Source organism: Gambusia affinis, linkage group LG22 (genome assembly GCF_019740435.1).
Source record: "Gambusia affinis linkage group LG22, SWU_Gaff_1.0, whole genome shotgun sequence".
In the NCBI taxonomy this organism is placed as follows: domain Eukaryota; kingdom Metazoa; phylum Chordata; class Actinopteri; order Cyprinodontiformes; family Poeciliidae; genus Gambusia; species Gambusia affinis.
The window spans coordinates 5047310-5061707 of record NC_057889.1 but is presented as its reverse complement, the minus strand read 5'-3'; the positions used below and the strand labels follow the sequence as shown (position 1 = coordinate 5061707).

Here is a 14398-nt window from a genome sequence, read left to right as displayed (position 1 = left end):
GAAACACGATGAAATGTTGAATGAATAAAAACAAACTTTTTGTCATTTTAAAGAAAAATCCGATTTAAATCTGACCTCTGAATCGGTAATTAAAAACAATAAATCCGATTTTAAAAAGCTGGAATATGATGAAACAAAATGTGTGACGATATAAAATGGATCTAATTAGTACAGATGTTTTAAACAAAAAACTGTACAAATACAAGCCTTATTTTTAAAATGAGTCGGGGAGTTTTACCATCTTTGTTTTTAAAATTTCTCCTTTTGATTTACAGTTTTTAAGCCTCAGAATGACAAATTGAAAAGAGCATAAATAGGTATTAATAAAAATGTAATGTTGGTTAAAAATTTGTTTGATCTCAAAAAATGTCGAGATTTGAGCCATTTTTCAAAAATGATTGAAATTTTAACATTTTGTCACATTACAGCTAAAAACTTCAATGTTTTTACTGGGATTTTGTGTGACGGAAAATTATCAGAAATATAAATATATATGCAGACAATTTCTAACAAAATCCAGTGTTACTAATTTGAACTTTTAATTTCCATTTTTGGAAACACAAAGTTGAATTCAACAACTTTGATTTTTATTTGCAGAAAATGTTGAAAATATTCCTCAGTTGTTGGTCTAATTAAAATATATTGATTTTAGTTGTAAATGTTTAGAAATGGTATAAATACATTTGCAAATGTTACCATTTGTGTCAAATAAAGAAATATTTAAACAGATTTTAAAAAAAAAGAACCTTTAATGCCAAATTAACTTTTTGAACTTCCATTTGATTCTCTACTGCTTCTAAAAACAAACATTAAAAAACCACCCAGTTGTTTTTTTGGCGTCTGGAAAACGAGCCTGTTATTGCATCACTCTGCACTGTTACCTAGCAACCAGCACTTTGGGTCAGCTGGTTTTACAGCTCTGGAATAAACTAAGAGCCCACTGCGCTGAACCGAAACCTCCTGGTTATTCCACCAAACATTGATTCCTGAACTCTTCCTGAGTTAAATCATCAGTATTGTTGCTTCTAAATGAATATGAACTTTTTTCTTTGCATTATTTGAAGTCGGAAAGCTCTGTATCTTTTTTATTATTCTGACCATTTCTCATTTTCTGCAGATAAAAACTAAATTATTGCTCGTAATTTCAAAGACATGTTGTCAGCAGTTCAGAGAATAAAAGAACAATATTCATTTTACTCAAACATAAACCTATAGAAACTAAAATCAGAGAAACTGATCATTTTAATTTTGTCCAGAGTTGTATGTGCTGTACAATGGCTGCTGTTGACTTATCATCCAGAAACCACTTGCTGCATTCTTGTTGATTGTGCAGGCGGCTCCACTTCTGCTTTTCCAACATGTACGGCTGTTTAATTGCGCATCTGTTTTACATACCAGTGTAAATGTTGAGTTTGGGGCGTGGCCAGCAGCAGATTGTTTGGATTTAAAGTGACAGAGACTCTAAAACATTCTGGAAGAAGCTGAAAACAGGCAGAACTGGAATCTCTGCTGGTGACAGTGATCATGTTTTGTTTGTCCTAATCTGTTCAAGGAAGAACAAGAGGTCGTCTTTAAAACATTTTCCGGAAAAGTCACCCATGTTTTGTCGGGAAATGTCTTTCGTTGGACACAAGCTGCCGTCAGGTGGGCGGCGGGCCGTTGGTGTAGTGCAGCATGGGGTAGAAGGACCAGGCGAAGTTGTTGGTCAGGGTGCAGCCCGGCTCGCTGTCCGACAGAGGAATCAGGCAGGGCAGCAGCAGGAGGAGCAGCAGCAGCAGCTGCAGGGGGAAGGCGGCTCTAAGGAGGCGGGAGAAGAAGGATCGAGGTGGGGACGACTCCCTTCTGTAGAACAGAAACAAAAGTTAATAAACGTGGAGTTAACTCCTAAATAACCTCTCCTCTGTACGTACCTCTGGGTGGAGGAGGCTGGTTTTGTGTTTGCTTCTGCACAGCCGGGATCCTGGACCAGCAGGCGCTGCTGCAGGACGCGGAGGTCGTCCTCCACCTTCCTCCTGAGCTGCTTCAGCTTGGTGCCCGTCACATGCAGCTTCTCCTGCGCCTCGTCGCAGTCCTCCGCTGCATCTTCAGGCTGCAGCTGAGACCAGAGGGCCTGCAGAGACGCCTGGTGAGCCTGGCGGCTGCGCAGATCCGCCTGCAGCTCCTGCAAAGCACAAACGGCACGAGACATAAGAAGGTCTGCAGACGACTTGGTGACACGTTAATCTGTATATTAACAGGCTGAAAACATCGACTGCCTGTTTTATACAATAATAGAAATGCATTAAAACATGCAAGTCCAATAAAAATCAAGTCATTTTTTAAATCTGAAAATAAATATTTTTATTGTATAAAATGCAATAACGTCACTCCTTTAGCGTAAAGTTGATCATTTGTAGCAAAGGAAACATCTGCAGCTTAAAAGATACTTTTAACATGTGAAAAGCTCAGACCTTACATAGAGCTGATAGTTATTTCTTGGATTATTTGATTAATAAATGGACTACTGAACAAAAATCCTGACTTCTTTCTCATAATTCACCTTAATCTCAGAAGATTTAATTCAATTCTGAGATTAAAAAGGTCAGAATTCTGCGATTATAGTCATAATTTTGAGGAAAAAAGTTGGAGTTCTCACTTTAATCTCAGTAAGAACTGAGATTAAAGTAGTTGTATTCTTCTCAGAATACAAAATCTTCTGAGAAATTTTGAGAAAACAGTTGGGATTTTGATTTTAATCTCAGAAGATTAAATTTACTTTTGCAGTGGACGTAATCTTCTTCCATAGGAAAAAAAACAACATTTTTCTCTTTTACAGAATTTGGACCAGGTGAAACTAAAACTTTGCCACTTGAACAGTTCCAGTGGAATAAATTTTAAGTTTTGTTTTTTTATCTTAAATGTAAAATGCATATTTATGTTTGTTTTTTTTTAACTGTTTTGGTTTAATTGCCACTCTGCACATGTTGTTTTTTTTCATAAAATGACCTTTTTCTCAGTAATTCAGTAACTGATTAATTGTTACCTGGAGTTTACAGCCTAAGTTATTACAAGAACCGATTAATCCCATTAATTGCTTCGGTCTTCACGCTTCGTTTCACATCCCAATCTGTTAATCTGCTGCTCACCGTCAGCGCGTCTTCCTGCTGTTTCAGGGCTCTTGCGCTCGTCTCTGGATGCTTTATATCTACGCTGCAGCATCTGCTCTCTGCCTGAGCGAGCCACAGCAGCAGCGAGTGAAGAGTTTCGTGAAACTCCTGCACAGAAAAAGTTATATTTCAGAGTTCAGCGTTTCACACCATTAAAGTCCTGCATTTACTGGAAAGTTGAACGAAAACAAGATATCACTTGCTTCATTGTTTATGGGCCTTTTGTGGAGTTTGACAATAGCAATATATTTTCAAAACGTTCTGGCAGGAGCAGGACGTCCATAAAACTTGTGTAATGCTACTCTAAAGCCTGATCAAGCGTTTTATACGGGTTTGAGGAGAAATAGGAGAAACAGGCCTTTTAAAAGTGGGCAAATAATCTAAAGCTAATTTTCTTAAAGCTAATAACACGTTTAAGAGATCTGAGAAAAACGCGTCGGAGTCGGAGGAATAAAAGATCAGAAACTGAAATATGATTTTAATCTTTTACAGATGTTTTGTTTTATAACCTTCGCTCCGGTTTTCAGGCCGTCAGAATAAGAAAAAAATAACATTTCAATCAGTGTTGGCGCTACAATTACAGCAGAAACCAGAAATGAGGAGCAGAAATGGGATTTATTTAAGAGTCGCTCTTAGTTGTTTACAAAACTCTTTTACCGAGTTCCTAAAATATAATTTTGATCAGATTCTTTTAGTTAATTGACATTTTCCAAACTTTTAGGAACTAAAGGGGAAGCTGGAATTACATAAAGGAACATTTTTATTTAAAATGGGTTACTGTTGTGTTTTTTACCCTCTGATAAGAGGTTAATATTTTTACATGTTAGATTTTAAGTTGTTAAATTGCAGCCTCATATTTTATTTAAATGTGTTTCTAATAGTTTGGGCTCAGAAACGCCCTGAATTTCAAGAATTCAGAAAATTCTTGACATGTGGTTGATGGCCCCGGCGCCACACTTTGAACACCGCAATTCTGGTTTTCTGGTAGCAGAAAACCTGGATTTACAGTTATGGTGTAAAAGTAAATTAACTAATTTCTATAAAATCTGCTTTTATCTAAGCTATTTTTCTTAATATGGGTTTTTGCTTCATCTTCAGATTTATTTGTATTTAATACTTTATTAGCCGAGTCTGATGAGTTACAACTTTATTTTAAAAATATTAGTGTTTCATCATAGCATTTAAAATCAATAATTTCAAATTCAGTATTGATAGAAGAAGCAATAAATGATCAAACAATAATCTTATTTCTATCAAAATCACTCAGAAGAATCGGGAACAAGCATCAAGAAAACTGCAAACCTGTCGAAACACTGAGCGCCTCTAAATCCAGACTGTTTAAAGTTGCTGTTTAAACTGTTTAAAGTTGCTTTTGAAACATAATCAATGAAACATTAATCAATATTCTGATGTGTAAAAGCAGGAAAATGTAATGTTTCTGTTACTGACTTTCTATTTTTGTTTTTATGATGTGAAGAACTTTGAACCGTCTTGCTGCTGAAATGCGCCATGCAAACTTGACTGATTAAAATTGTATTCAATCAGATCCGAAGTGATACAAAAGTACTAAATGTAGAAGAGCAACATTTTGACCGGTCCAATTCGCTTATAGAAATCAACTAAATAAATCTGTAAAGTTGTAGTTGACTTAGTTTGAATGAAACAAATTAACTGCTAACATTAATTTGTGTAATGTATTAGTTTATTAAAGTGTTTTCTTGCCACCTGGCAGCGCAGCAGCTTCCTCCTCAGGCTGTGGTCCCAGTGCTGCAGACCAGTACACGCTCTGCTCCAGTCTCGGTTCGCTCTCGCCACTTTCTCCTGCCTTTCTGGATCCTCCTTCGCCTGCAGGTTCACAGACAGCATGATGGCCTTGTAGTGGCAAAACACTTTCTCCATTTCCTGTAAAAAGAAAACAAAGAATAAAAATCACTTAAAACTTAATCTGGATTAAACTCAATCTGCTACGGTCGGATTAAATAGTCACCTTCAGCTCTTTGGCTCTGGCCTCCATGTCCTCTATGCTGCCTGCAGGTTCAGACTGCGAGAGGCGCTCCAACTCAGGGATCACGGTTTCTAGCCAGGAAGTGATGTCGTCCAGGTCAAAGGTAATCTGCTGAGGGTCCAGAGAGCCAGACTGCTGGCTGCACCTGGACTGAGCCCGGAGCAGCTCCCAGCGTTCAATCACACCTGAAAACACACAAATACCAATAAACTCAGCCGTTTATTAACACTTACTGGTGTTTCTATGACGGGGGAATATGGACTTAAAGTTTTTATTTTATAGTACTGATGTTATAACATGGCAGTAAGAACTTCTTATTGCTTCTTTTTCAGGTGATTGAATGGCACAGCAATCATACAAAAACACAAATATTGTTCTTGAAACATTATAATTTGCTTCATTTGGATACCAGTCACATAAAGAAAGGTGATTTATATCACTAAACTTCTTACAGTAACTTAGGGCTGTTGTATACAATTATTTTAGTAATCGAGTATTTTATCGATTATTCTGACGATTAATCGAGTCATCAAATAAAAAATTAATAAAATAAAACATTGGTAAATCCGCCGCGATGAGCTCCACCACCCATTTGCTGAGACCAGGATGATATTAAATAAATTTTCCAGTTCGTCTGTAAAGCTAAACATCAACTACAGAGGCACCCGCCGCGCACTTCACCGCCACCAGGCAGCAGCTCCAGGAGGAGAAAAGCTGCCGTACTCAAGGCGTCGCGCCAGTTATTTTAAAGATGCTTATTAGTCCCCCGAAAAACAATAAAAACTCGGACATTATTGTCAATTAATGAAATCCTCCCAGACCGAACTTGAAAATTGGACGTTATGCTGCTAAGGCTTAGCATCAACTCATAGACGGAAGTGAGAGCGCTGCGCAATATAAATAATCACCTGGCTGGAGCACGGCGCGCTAAGTAATAAAAGAGAACTTAACGAAACTTCGAGGCAGATACATTTTAATCGAGGAAATTTAAAAATTGAGGAACTCTAATCATTTGAGGAATTGTTACAGCCTTATAGTAACTGCATTTAATCATATTTTTACAGTCACTGATACTCTCTGTGAAAAAAACAGTGGACAATTTGGTAAATTAACAATCCCAACAATACAGACAGTTCATTTTAAATATTAATTGAAATTTACCGCAACATTGATGAATCAAAATTCTTCTCATGATAAGAAATTTATCACAATAAATGATAAACGATACAATAAGCAATGAGTACTCCTATTAAAAGACCTTCAAAAAACACTGAAAATAATGTAATATTTTACTCAAGAAGAATAATTAAAAAGAGAGAAATCCATTAAGCTCAAATTAAGAGTCACTTTTTGGCATCACTTCTGTTATTTTATTAAAACTCCCTGTTGCAGATGGATAATAGTACTTTAGTTTAAAATATTTGCTCTTTGCCCAACCATCAGGTTTTGGTTGGATTTAAATCAGAGGACTGAGATAATCAAATTATTTTGTATTAAGTGAACCATTTTTATGTGGATTTGTGGAAATATTCAGCATCATTATCCCACAGAAACATCCACTCGTTCATTAGCAGTTTTCTGGCAGCAAGTTGTAGTTATTCTTTAAAATGTCCAAAGATTTTAAAGTTGTAACAAAGTTCCCGTGTCCAGTTAAACAGAAACAGACCAGGAGCCTCACGGTTCCTCTGACAAACCCAACGCTGGGAATGACGTGATTTTATGTCTCTGTTGTCAAAATGATTCATTTCAGTCTAAATCAAAGTTTCTGCAGATTAAAATGTTTTTAATCCCACTGCAGTTATGCTCAAGTATCTTCCTTTCTGACTTATAAAGGTTTTTTAAAAAAAACCTCTTGCAGATTCACAAGTGAATGAGTTAAAATGAGTGTTTTTCTAATTTATTTCCTTTGGAACCGATTCCTTGACTGCATACATTCATAACTTATTCACCACCTGGTTTCTTCTATACTGTTTCTGAGGTTTTATGTCAGTTTGATTTATGTCAGTATGTCTGTTTTGAGTCCTCCCTCGCAGTGCAGACACTCTTAATAAATAACCTTTTCTGCACGGTAATCTCACCTGACTGTTTGTCTGAGGCATTCAGGCCCGTCAAGCCGAACTCCTCTGGCTGCTCCTCGTCGTCGAGGATCAGAGAGACTCTCTTTATGTTCTCGATGCTCCCGCTGCACTGGGACATGAGCCGCAGCTGGAAAAACACAACAAGTAGTTCATCAGAGCCAGAGAGACTTCTGGCCCGTAACACGGTCCGCGGAGGGAACAGTGAGACGTACATAACCCTGCTGCTTCAGAGGCGTGCTGGTCAGAGCGGGTGTCGGCCCGGCGTGTCCTTCTGGATCCGGCTCAGTTTCTGTGGCTTCTGGTGTTCTCCATGAACAATCGCGAACAGCCAGAGACAGGCTGGAAACTGCAAGACGAAATTTATTGGGAGGTTAAAGGAGAACTTCTCTGCACAATTCAGGAAAATTTGGTTTTCTAAAATCAACACAATCGCTCAAGCATTTTTTTGGCAATAAGTTTTTTTTAGTGTATGGAAAATGAGTTGTTTCAAAAGCCTCCTGATATTTGGCAGGCACTGACCTGTTACCTAGCAACTTCAGCTTAGCGTAGCCCTGTTACCTAGCAACACAAGCGGAGATCTAGCACCTTTGGTCAGCTGGTTTTACCACTGTGCAATGGCTGCTGGAAAAGAGAAGTGCTTTATTGTTGACTTACCATCGAGAGACCACTTGTTGTATTCTTCTTATTGGCTGTGCAGGAGGCTCCACTTCTGCTTTTCAAAGATGTACGGCTGTATAATTGCGCATCATTTTTTATTTATTTTTTTACCTCTCCAGAGGTAAGGGACACTTTATTCTAGTTTATTCTATAAGCAACGTTTACACTCACCTGTGAAAATGGCTGCAAACAGCCATTTTCATACAACATCTTTGTACATCTTTGAAAAGCAGAAGTGGTGCAGCGAATGGTTTCTGGATGGTAACTGAACAACAAAGCACTTGGCTTTTCCAGCAGCCATTGTACAGTGCATACAGCAGTAAAACTAGCTAACCAAACATGGGTTCCAAACCTCATTATTTAAATCCCAAAAATCAATTTTTACAATAAATTTAATGATCATGTTTATATAGACCATAGACTTATCCTGGGTTTGTTCATTTTTACTGGGAAAAACCAAATAGTTTACAATCCACTAAACAGTGTGGATGTGTCTAATTTATAATCTAATGGAAGATATTTCCTGGAAGCATTTCCTGCGCCCCGAGGAGCTGAGGTGTAAGCGGATTTACTACGCAGAACATGAAGATATGTAGCAGGTCTCGTTTGATAGTTTTTGTCTGTTAAAGTTATTTAATACATCAAGTTTTTATAGTCACTCATAACTGGTTTACTTCAAATTTAAGAAGCGTGGGATTTATTTTTTTTGACTTTTTACTCTATTTTTTTTTCCTCTAAGCTGAATAAAATCAAAGATTCATCGACTTGCGGTAAATATCAAGCCCAACGCAGGTTTTGGAAATGAGACAAACATACCAATGACTCAAAGTAATGGACTATCTGACAGGCAGCTTCCAGGCATCTCAGAAATCAGTTCGTACGACCCTGGAACCTCCTGAGGTAAGCCGAAAAATAAATCTCACCCTCTGCATCTGACGAGACGTCACACCCACAACCTCTCTTAAGAAACTTCAGCCTGTCGCTGCATCTGATCTGGTTCAAATGGTAAACTCATCCGGTGTTTTTTTTTTTTTACCCCAGGCTTTAAAAACAGGAGCTGATAAAAAAAAACGGAACAATCTGCAGAATTACAGGCCAATTCCAACCTTCCATTTATCAAAAAGATGCATTTCAACAGCTTCTTACAAGCTTTAACTTCTCATAGAAGTTAAAGCTTTTAACGTCTATGCTTTAAAAGCTTTTATATATATATATATAAAAAAAAAAAATTCCCTTCTCACCCACCGCGGGTGGTGATTCTTCTTCCTCTTAGCTCGGGTCCTCTACCAGAGGCCTGGGAGCTTGAGGGTTCTGCGCAGTATCTTGGCTGTGCCTAGGACTGCACATTTCTGGACTGAGATGTCTGATGTTGTTCCTGGGATCTGTTGTAGCCACTGTTCCAGTTTGGGGGTGACTGCCCCGAGGGTCCCGATGACCTCAGGCACCACTGTGGTCTTCACCTTCCAGGCCCTCTCCAGTTCCTCCCTTAGGCCCTGGTATTTCTCTAGTTTCTCATGCTCCTTTTTCCTGATGTTGCAGTCACTTGGTATTGCCACATCCACCACAACGGCTTTCCTCTGTTGTTTATCCACCACGACTATGTCTGGTTGGTTCGCCCTCACCATTTTGTCTGTCTGGATCTGGAAGTCCCACAGGACCTTTAGTCAAAGTCTCCACTACAGCTGAGTGTTTCCCACTTTGATCTTGGGGGTTCCAGTCCATATTCTGCACAGACATTTCTGTACACTATGCCTGCCACTTGGTTGTGTCGTTCCATGTTATGTGTTGGACTGTCTCAGGGGCCTCCTTGCACAATATATATATATATATATATATATATATATATATATATATATATATATATATATATATATATATATATATATATATATATATATTCTTCCTAAGCCGTTCAGTGATTTATAAACAATAAACAACAACTACAGAACAAGTATTCTTGATTAATGTTTTCCGTTTAAGAAGAACTCTCATTCTAAAAAATTATAAAAAGTATCGGAGGGCCAAATTTGTGGCATTGTTGAACTAATAAAAAGGCATTTTATTTTGAAAATACCTGAGAGAGCGCTGAAGTAAGCCCCTTCATCTTCCTGTTCCTCCTCTTCCTCCTCTTCCTCGTGCGACGATGACCCTCCCACGTCTCCGGTGTGGTCCCACTCCAGAGGGAGGGAGTCGACGCTCACCGGCGTCTCCCGCCCTGAGCGATCCAAAGGAGAGCTGAGCAGGTGAGTGGGCGTGGCCGGGAGACTGGCCTGGCTCCGCCCCAGCCAAGGCCGACCAATCAGCTCCAAGCTCGACTCCAGGGAAACGGTGAGGTCAGAGCGGTCAGAGCGGTCAGAGCGGTCAGAGAGGTCCGGCTCCTCTTTGATCATCTGGATTAAAAAACGAACGCCATTGGTTTTAGTCAGGGGTGTCCAAACTTTTGGCTTGATGGGTTCCAACAGGGGCCACAAGAGTTTTTGTCCTTTTAATTATAATAATGGAATCTATTTTATTTTATTTTTAAATAAATAACTAGGCACAATATTTTAATGAAATAAAATAATGAAATTAAAGTTGTGTTACTTTTACATGAAATAATAATAAATGTTTTTATTGTTGTGCTAACAATGAAAACATCTATTGTTAAAATGTTGTTCTAAAAATAACATTATTTTACATGTAAACAAAAAACATAATTATTTTATTAAAATATTAATTTAAAATAATGCTATTTTGAATATAACCACACTGTTATTATTGGATATAACAACATAGTTAATTTTATTAATCTTTTAAAATCTTAAATTTGAAGATTTTAACCACCAAAACCAGGTTAAGTTATTCTTGATATGGAGTAAAGGCTGTCAGATATCTGTACTTCTTTGTAAAGGCTGTCAGATATCTGTACTTCTTTGTAAAGGCTGTCAGATATCTGTACTTCTTTGTAAAGGCTGTCAGATATCTGTACTTCTTTGTAAAGGCTGTCAGATATCTGTTAAAGGCTGTCAGATATCTGTACTTCTTAAAAAAAACAGCAAATCATATCCTAAATTTTTCATTTTTTTCTGGATTTTTTTGTCTCGTTCATGCCAACCTTTTTGACGTGGACGTGATTCAGAACAAAATATACTGAAGCTCTTTCAGTTTGACATTTCCAAAAGGTTTGGACACTTCTGGCGTAAAACATGTTTAGTTTTCAGGATGTTCTTTAAAAACCCTTTAAAAGTTCCTATTTTTGAAGTTCCACTTTTTTGCTGCAGGATAATGGAAATAATGTTCTCCATCTACCTTTTCTTTATCTGAAAACTTTACAGTGAAAATAATCTGTGGAGAAATTTTCTCTACATGTGCACCCCGTCCTCTAACAGGTCCATTTGGTACCGGCCCTTCTGCAGCTTGATAAGTTTCCTCACTGCAAAACATAAATTGCAAACTGGCACATTTTTGAAAGGCTGATGTTATTTAAATATATCATTGTTGTTGTGTTTTGGATACGAGACAGTGGGTAAAGAACATAAAATTTATTTCTTTTTAGGATTCAGAGGAATTTAAATGTTTAATGTTCCGTGATGCACAGTAAGACGTGAAGCTCGTGTGCGGTCCAGCTCACCGGAGGTTGGCTGAGGCGCTGGTGGAAGCGGACCAGCCTGCTGAAAACCTCCTGGCAGTAGGAGTGAAGCTCCTCCAGCTCATCCTCTATCAGAGCCGCATCCTGAGCTGAACTTTTCTGGATCAGAGCCTCACCAAACACTATCAACCCGTCAATGCGCTCAGAGTTCAGGCTGATCTCCCGTTGGAAGCTCTGCCGGAAGATGGATGGACGAACGGAGTCAGGAAAACCAGAACGAGTAACACATGCCTGTTTGTGAAATTTAAAAGCGTCCTCGCAACGAGGCGTAAGAGAATCCTCCCTAAACCAACACACGCAGCTTAAAGATGAAACCAGCAGCTTAGAAGTTTGACAAGTTCTCCTTCAGAGGTAATAAATCGGATATCCGAGATGTGTGTGTAGGGATGAAATGACGTGTGCCTCACATTGAGCTGTTGGATCTTCTGATGGACGTCGCTCTCGGAGAAATGCTCCACGTTGGTGAGTTGCAGGTCCAACTCCGTCAGCCAAACAAGCATGCTCTCCCTGGTGCCTTCGAAGTCCTCCCGCTGGCTGGTGAAATACTGAGAGAGAAACGAAAACAAGAACGGAGGAGGGAGAATGAAATGAAAACAGACAGAATATTTTGATTACCATAATTTTAGGCTTTTGGATTGGTGTAAAAACTGCTCATATGATGACATGGAAACATTTTATTTAGAAAATCAATACGACAAAATAATTTTTCTCTTTACTGTAAACAAAGGGGTGTCCAAAGTGCGGCCCGGGGGCCATTTGTGGCCCTCAGAAGAGTTTTGGGCGGCCCTTAATCACATTTCAAGAGTAACCTAAACTTTTTTTGTTGTTTAAAATTTTCAAATTTTACATGAAAACTGTAATGTCATCAAGGGGTTTTGCTTTTAATGTAATTTATTAGAAATAGGGACTAAAAACATCCAGTTGCCTTTAATAAAAGCAGCTATTTAATAATAATTGGAAAAATAAAGAGGGAGCATCAAATGCTCTTGTAGTTAAAAAAGATAAAAATCCAGAAAAAGATGAAAAAGTTAGGATATAATTTGTTGTTTTGTTTTTTAATCTGTAAACTCTGTAAATCCTTATTTCTCTTAAATCTACAAAGAACAACACGTCCTGACTGCTTTGGCTATTTTATTAAATTACTGTGTTTTGTTACTTAGTTAGTAAAAATAACAAAATAAAATAGTTTCTGCAATTATAAATAAAAGTATTAAACATTTTGTTTGACATTTTTGGCCCCCATGCCAAAAGGTTTTTAGTATCGACTGAAACTGAAAAACGTGGCTGAACCGACTCAAAACATTTTCTTTCTTTTAATCAGACATAAACGATCTGAACTGTAAATTTATTTGATAACTCACTTTGATACAGCAATAGTGTCACAGGCTTCAGACAATATAATCAGGAAAATCAGTTCCGTATTTTCCGCACTATAAGGCGCACCGTCAATGAATGACCTATTTTAAAATGTTTTTCATACATAAGGCGCTACAGTAGAGGCTGGGTTACGTTATGCATCCATTAGATGGAGCTGCGCTAAAGGAAACGTCAACAAAACAGTCAGACAGGTCAGTCAAACTTTATTACCGTAATAATAGATGACAAACCAGCGTTCTGAAAACTCGCTGCTGCTTTATTCCCTTGTTCTGCTGCTTGACTGATCGCCGTGAGTTTAATCTCTGCGTCTCTTAAAAGGAGCCATTTTGGGGTCTTTACACAAACACACAAATGGAAATGCAACGGCACGCTTCGCGCAGTCAGATATCCCAGCATGCACCACGCGCTTCTTCTTCTACGGGGGAAAATGAAGTCGGCGGCTGCTTACCGTAGTGGTGAGACCTGTTGTGGCTCAATATTGGTCCATATATGAGGCGCACCGGATTATAAAACGCACCGGATTATAAGGCACACCGGATTATAAGGCGCCCCGGATTATAAGGCGCACCGGATTATAAGGCGCACCGGATTATAAGGCGCACTGTCGGCTTTTGAGAAAACTGGAGGTTTTTAGGTGCGCCTTATAGTGCAGAAAATACGGTAATAAAGAAACTGACAAAAACAACATGTAAAAAATAAACTGCAACAAACCTTCTTTCAAATGGTTCAGGAAGTATCATGTAAAATAAATAACGCATGATGCGCTCATGAAGCACTAGAACTGAAACAGATCTTCGTATCGGATCGGAGCGTCTCTAGTTCTTTGGATCGTTACACTGCAGTGCGTTACGGTGTGATTGATACCTTCAGCCGGCGTAAGATGGCGGCCACTCGGCGGTGCAGGCCGTCCCAGCGCTGGTTTCCCTCTCTGACCATGGCTTTCAGCTGGCTGGCCCGGTCGGTGCGGTTCTCCCGGGCCAGGCGGCGGTACTGGTTGTTGATGAACTCCAGCTGAGTCAGGCGCTCATGAACCTGCCTTTGGAAACCCTGAAGCACATAAAAATAAAAAAACTAATTGTTATTGGATCAGCAAAAGGCTTTTTAGTGTTGGTTCTAACAGGTGATTGGTTCTTCCCATCTGTGGGATCGTCGAGCGCTAGAGGTTTTAAGCCATCTTTACACAATATTACAAATGCAATAAAATATCAAAATAGGATCATTTAATTGCTATTTTGAATAAAATAAATCAGATTGCATTGCCTAAAATGCAATAAAAGCATATTCTTAGTGAACATTTGATTACTTGTAGCAAAAAGATGCATCTACATCTAAATAAATACCATCAATGAATCTGTTGATTATTTTTGAGTTAATAATCGGACAGCAAAAGGTGCATAATAGGAGACTTTTTACAGAAAGTTCTGGATAGAAAAGATTTATTTATTTTAGATATTAACATATTTTGTACATATTTTGCTTAATTATTGCTCTGAAGGTGTTGTTCTTT

At 38.4% G+C, this 14398-nt stretch overlaps 1 protein-coding gene across 2 annotated transcripts in view; it reads right to left on the bottom strand.

The window, feature by feature from the left end:
* Positions 1 to 1442: 1442 nt before the first annotated feature.
* LOC122825189 (nesprin-2) overlaps positions 1443 to 14398 on the bottom strand; it is a 79704-nt gene continuing 66748 nt past the window's right edge. For both annotated transcript variants that reach the window (XM_044106375.1, XM_044106376.1), the window contains 11 exons: positions 13756 to 13938; positions 11922 to 12059; positions 11497 to 11688; positions 9961 to 10276; positions 7442 to 7575; positions 7230 to 7356; positions 5134 to 5336; positions 4872 to 5048; positions 3126 to 3254; positions 1911 to 2161; positions 1443 to 1842 (listed from right to left, as the gene is read on the bottom strand). In XM_044106375.1, coding sequence (XP_043962310.1) covers positions 1641 to 1842; positions 1911 to 2161; positions 3126 to 3254; positions 4872 to 5048; positions 5134 to 5336; positions 7230 to 7356; positions 7442 to 7575; positions 9961 to 10276; positions 11497 to 11688; positions 11922 to 12059; positions 13756 to 13938 — 2052 coding nt within the window. In that variant the 3' untranslated portion in view covers positions 1443 to 1640. The remainder of the gene's footprint in view (positions 1843 to 1910; positions 2162 to 3125; positions 3255 to 4871; positions 5049 to 5133; positions 5337 to 7229; positions 7357 to 7441; positions 7576 to 9960; positions 10277 to 11496; positions 11689 to 11921; positions 12060 to 13755; positions 13939 to 14398) is intronic.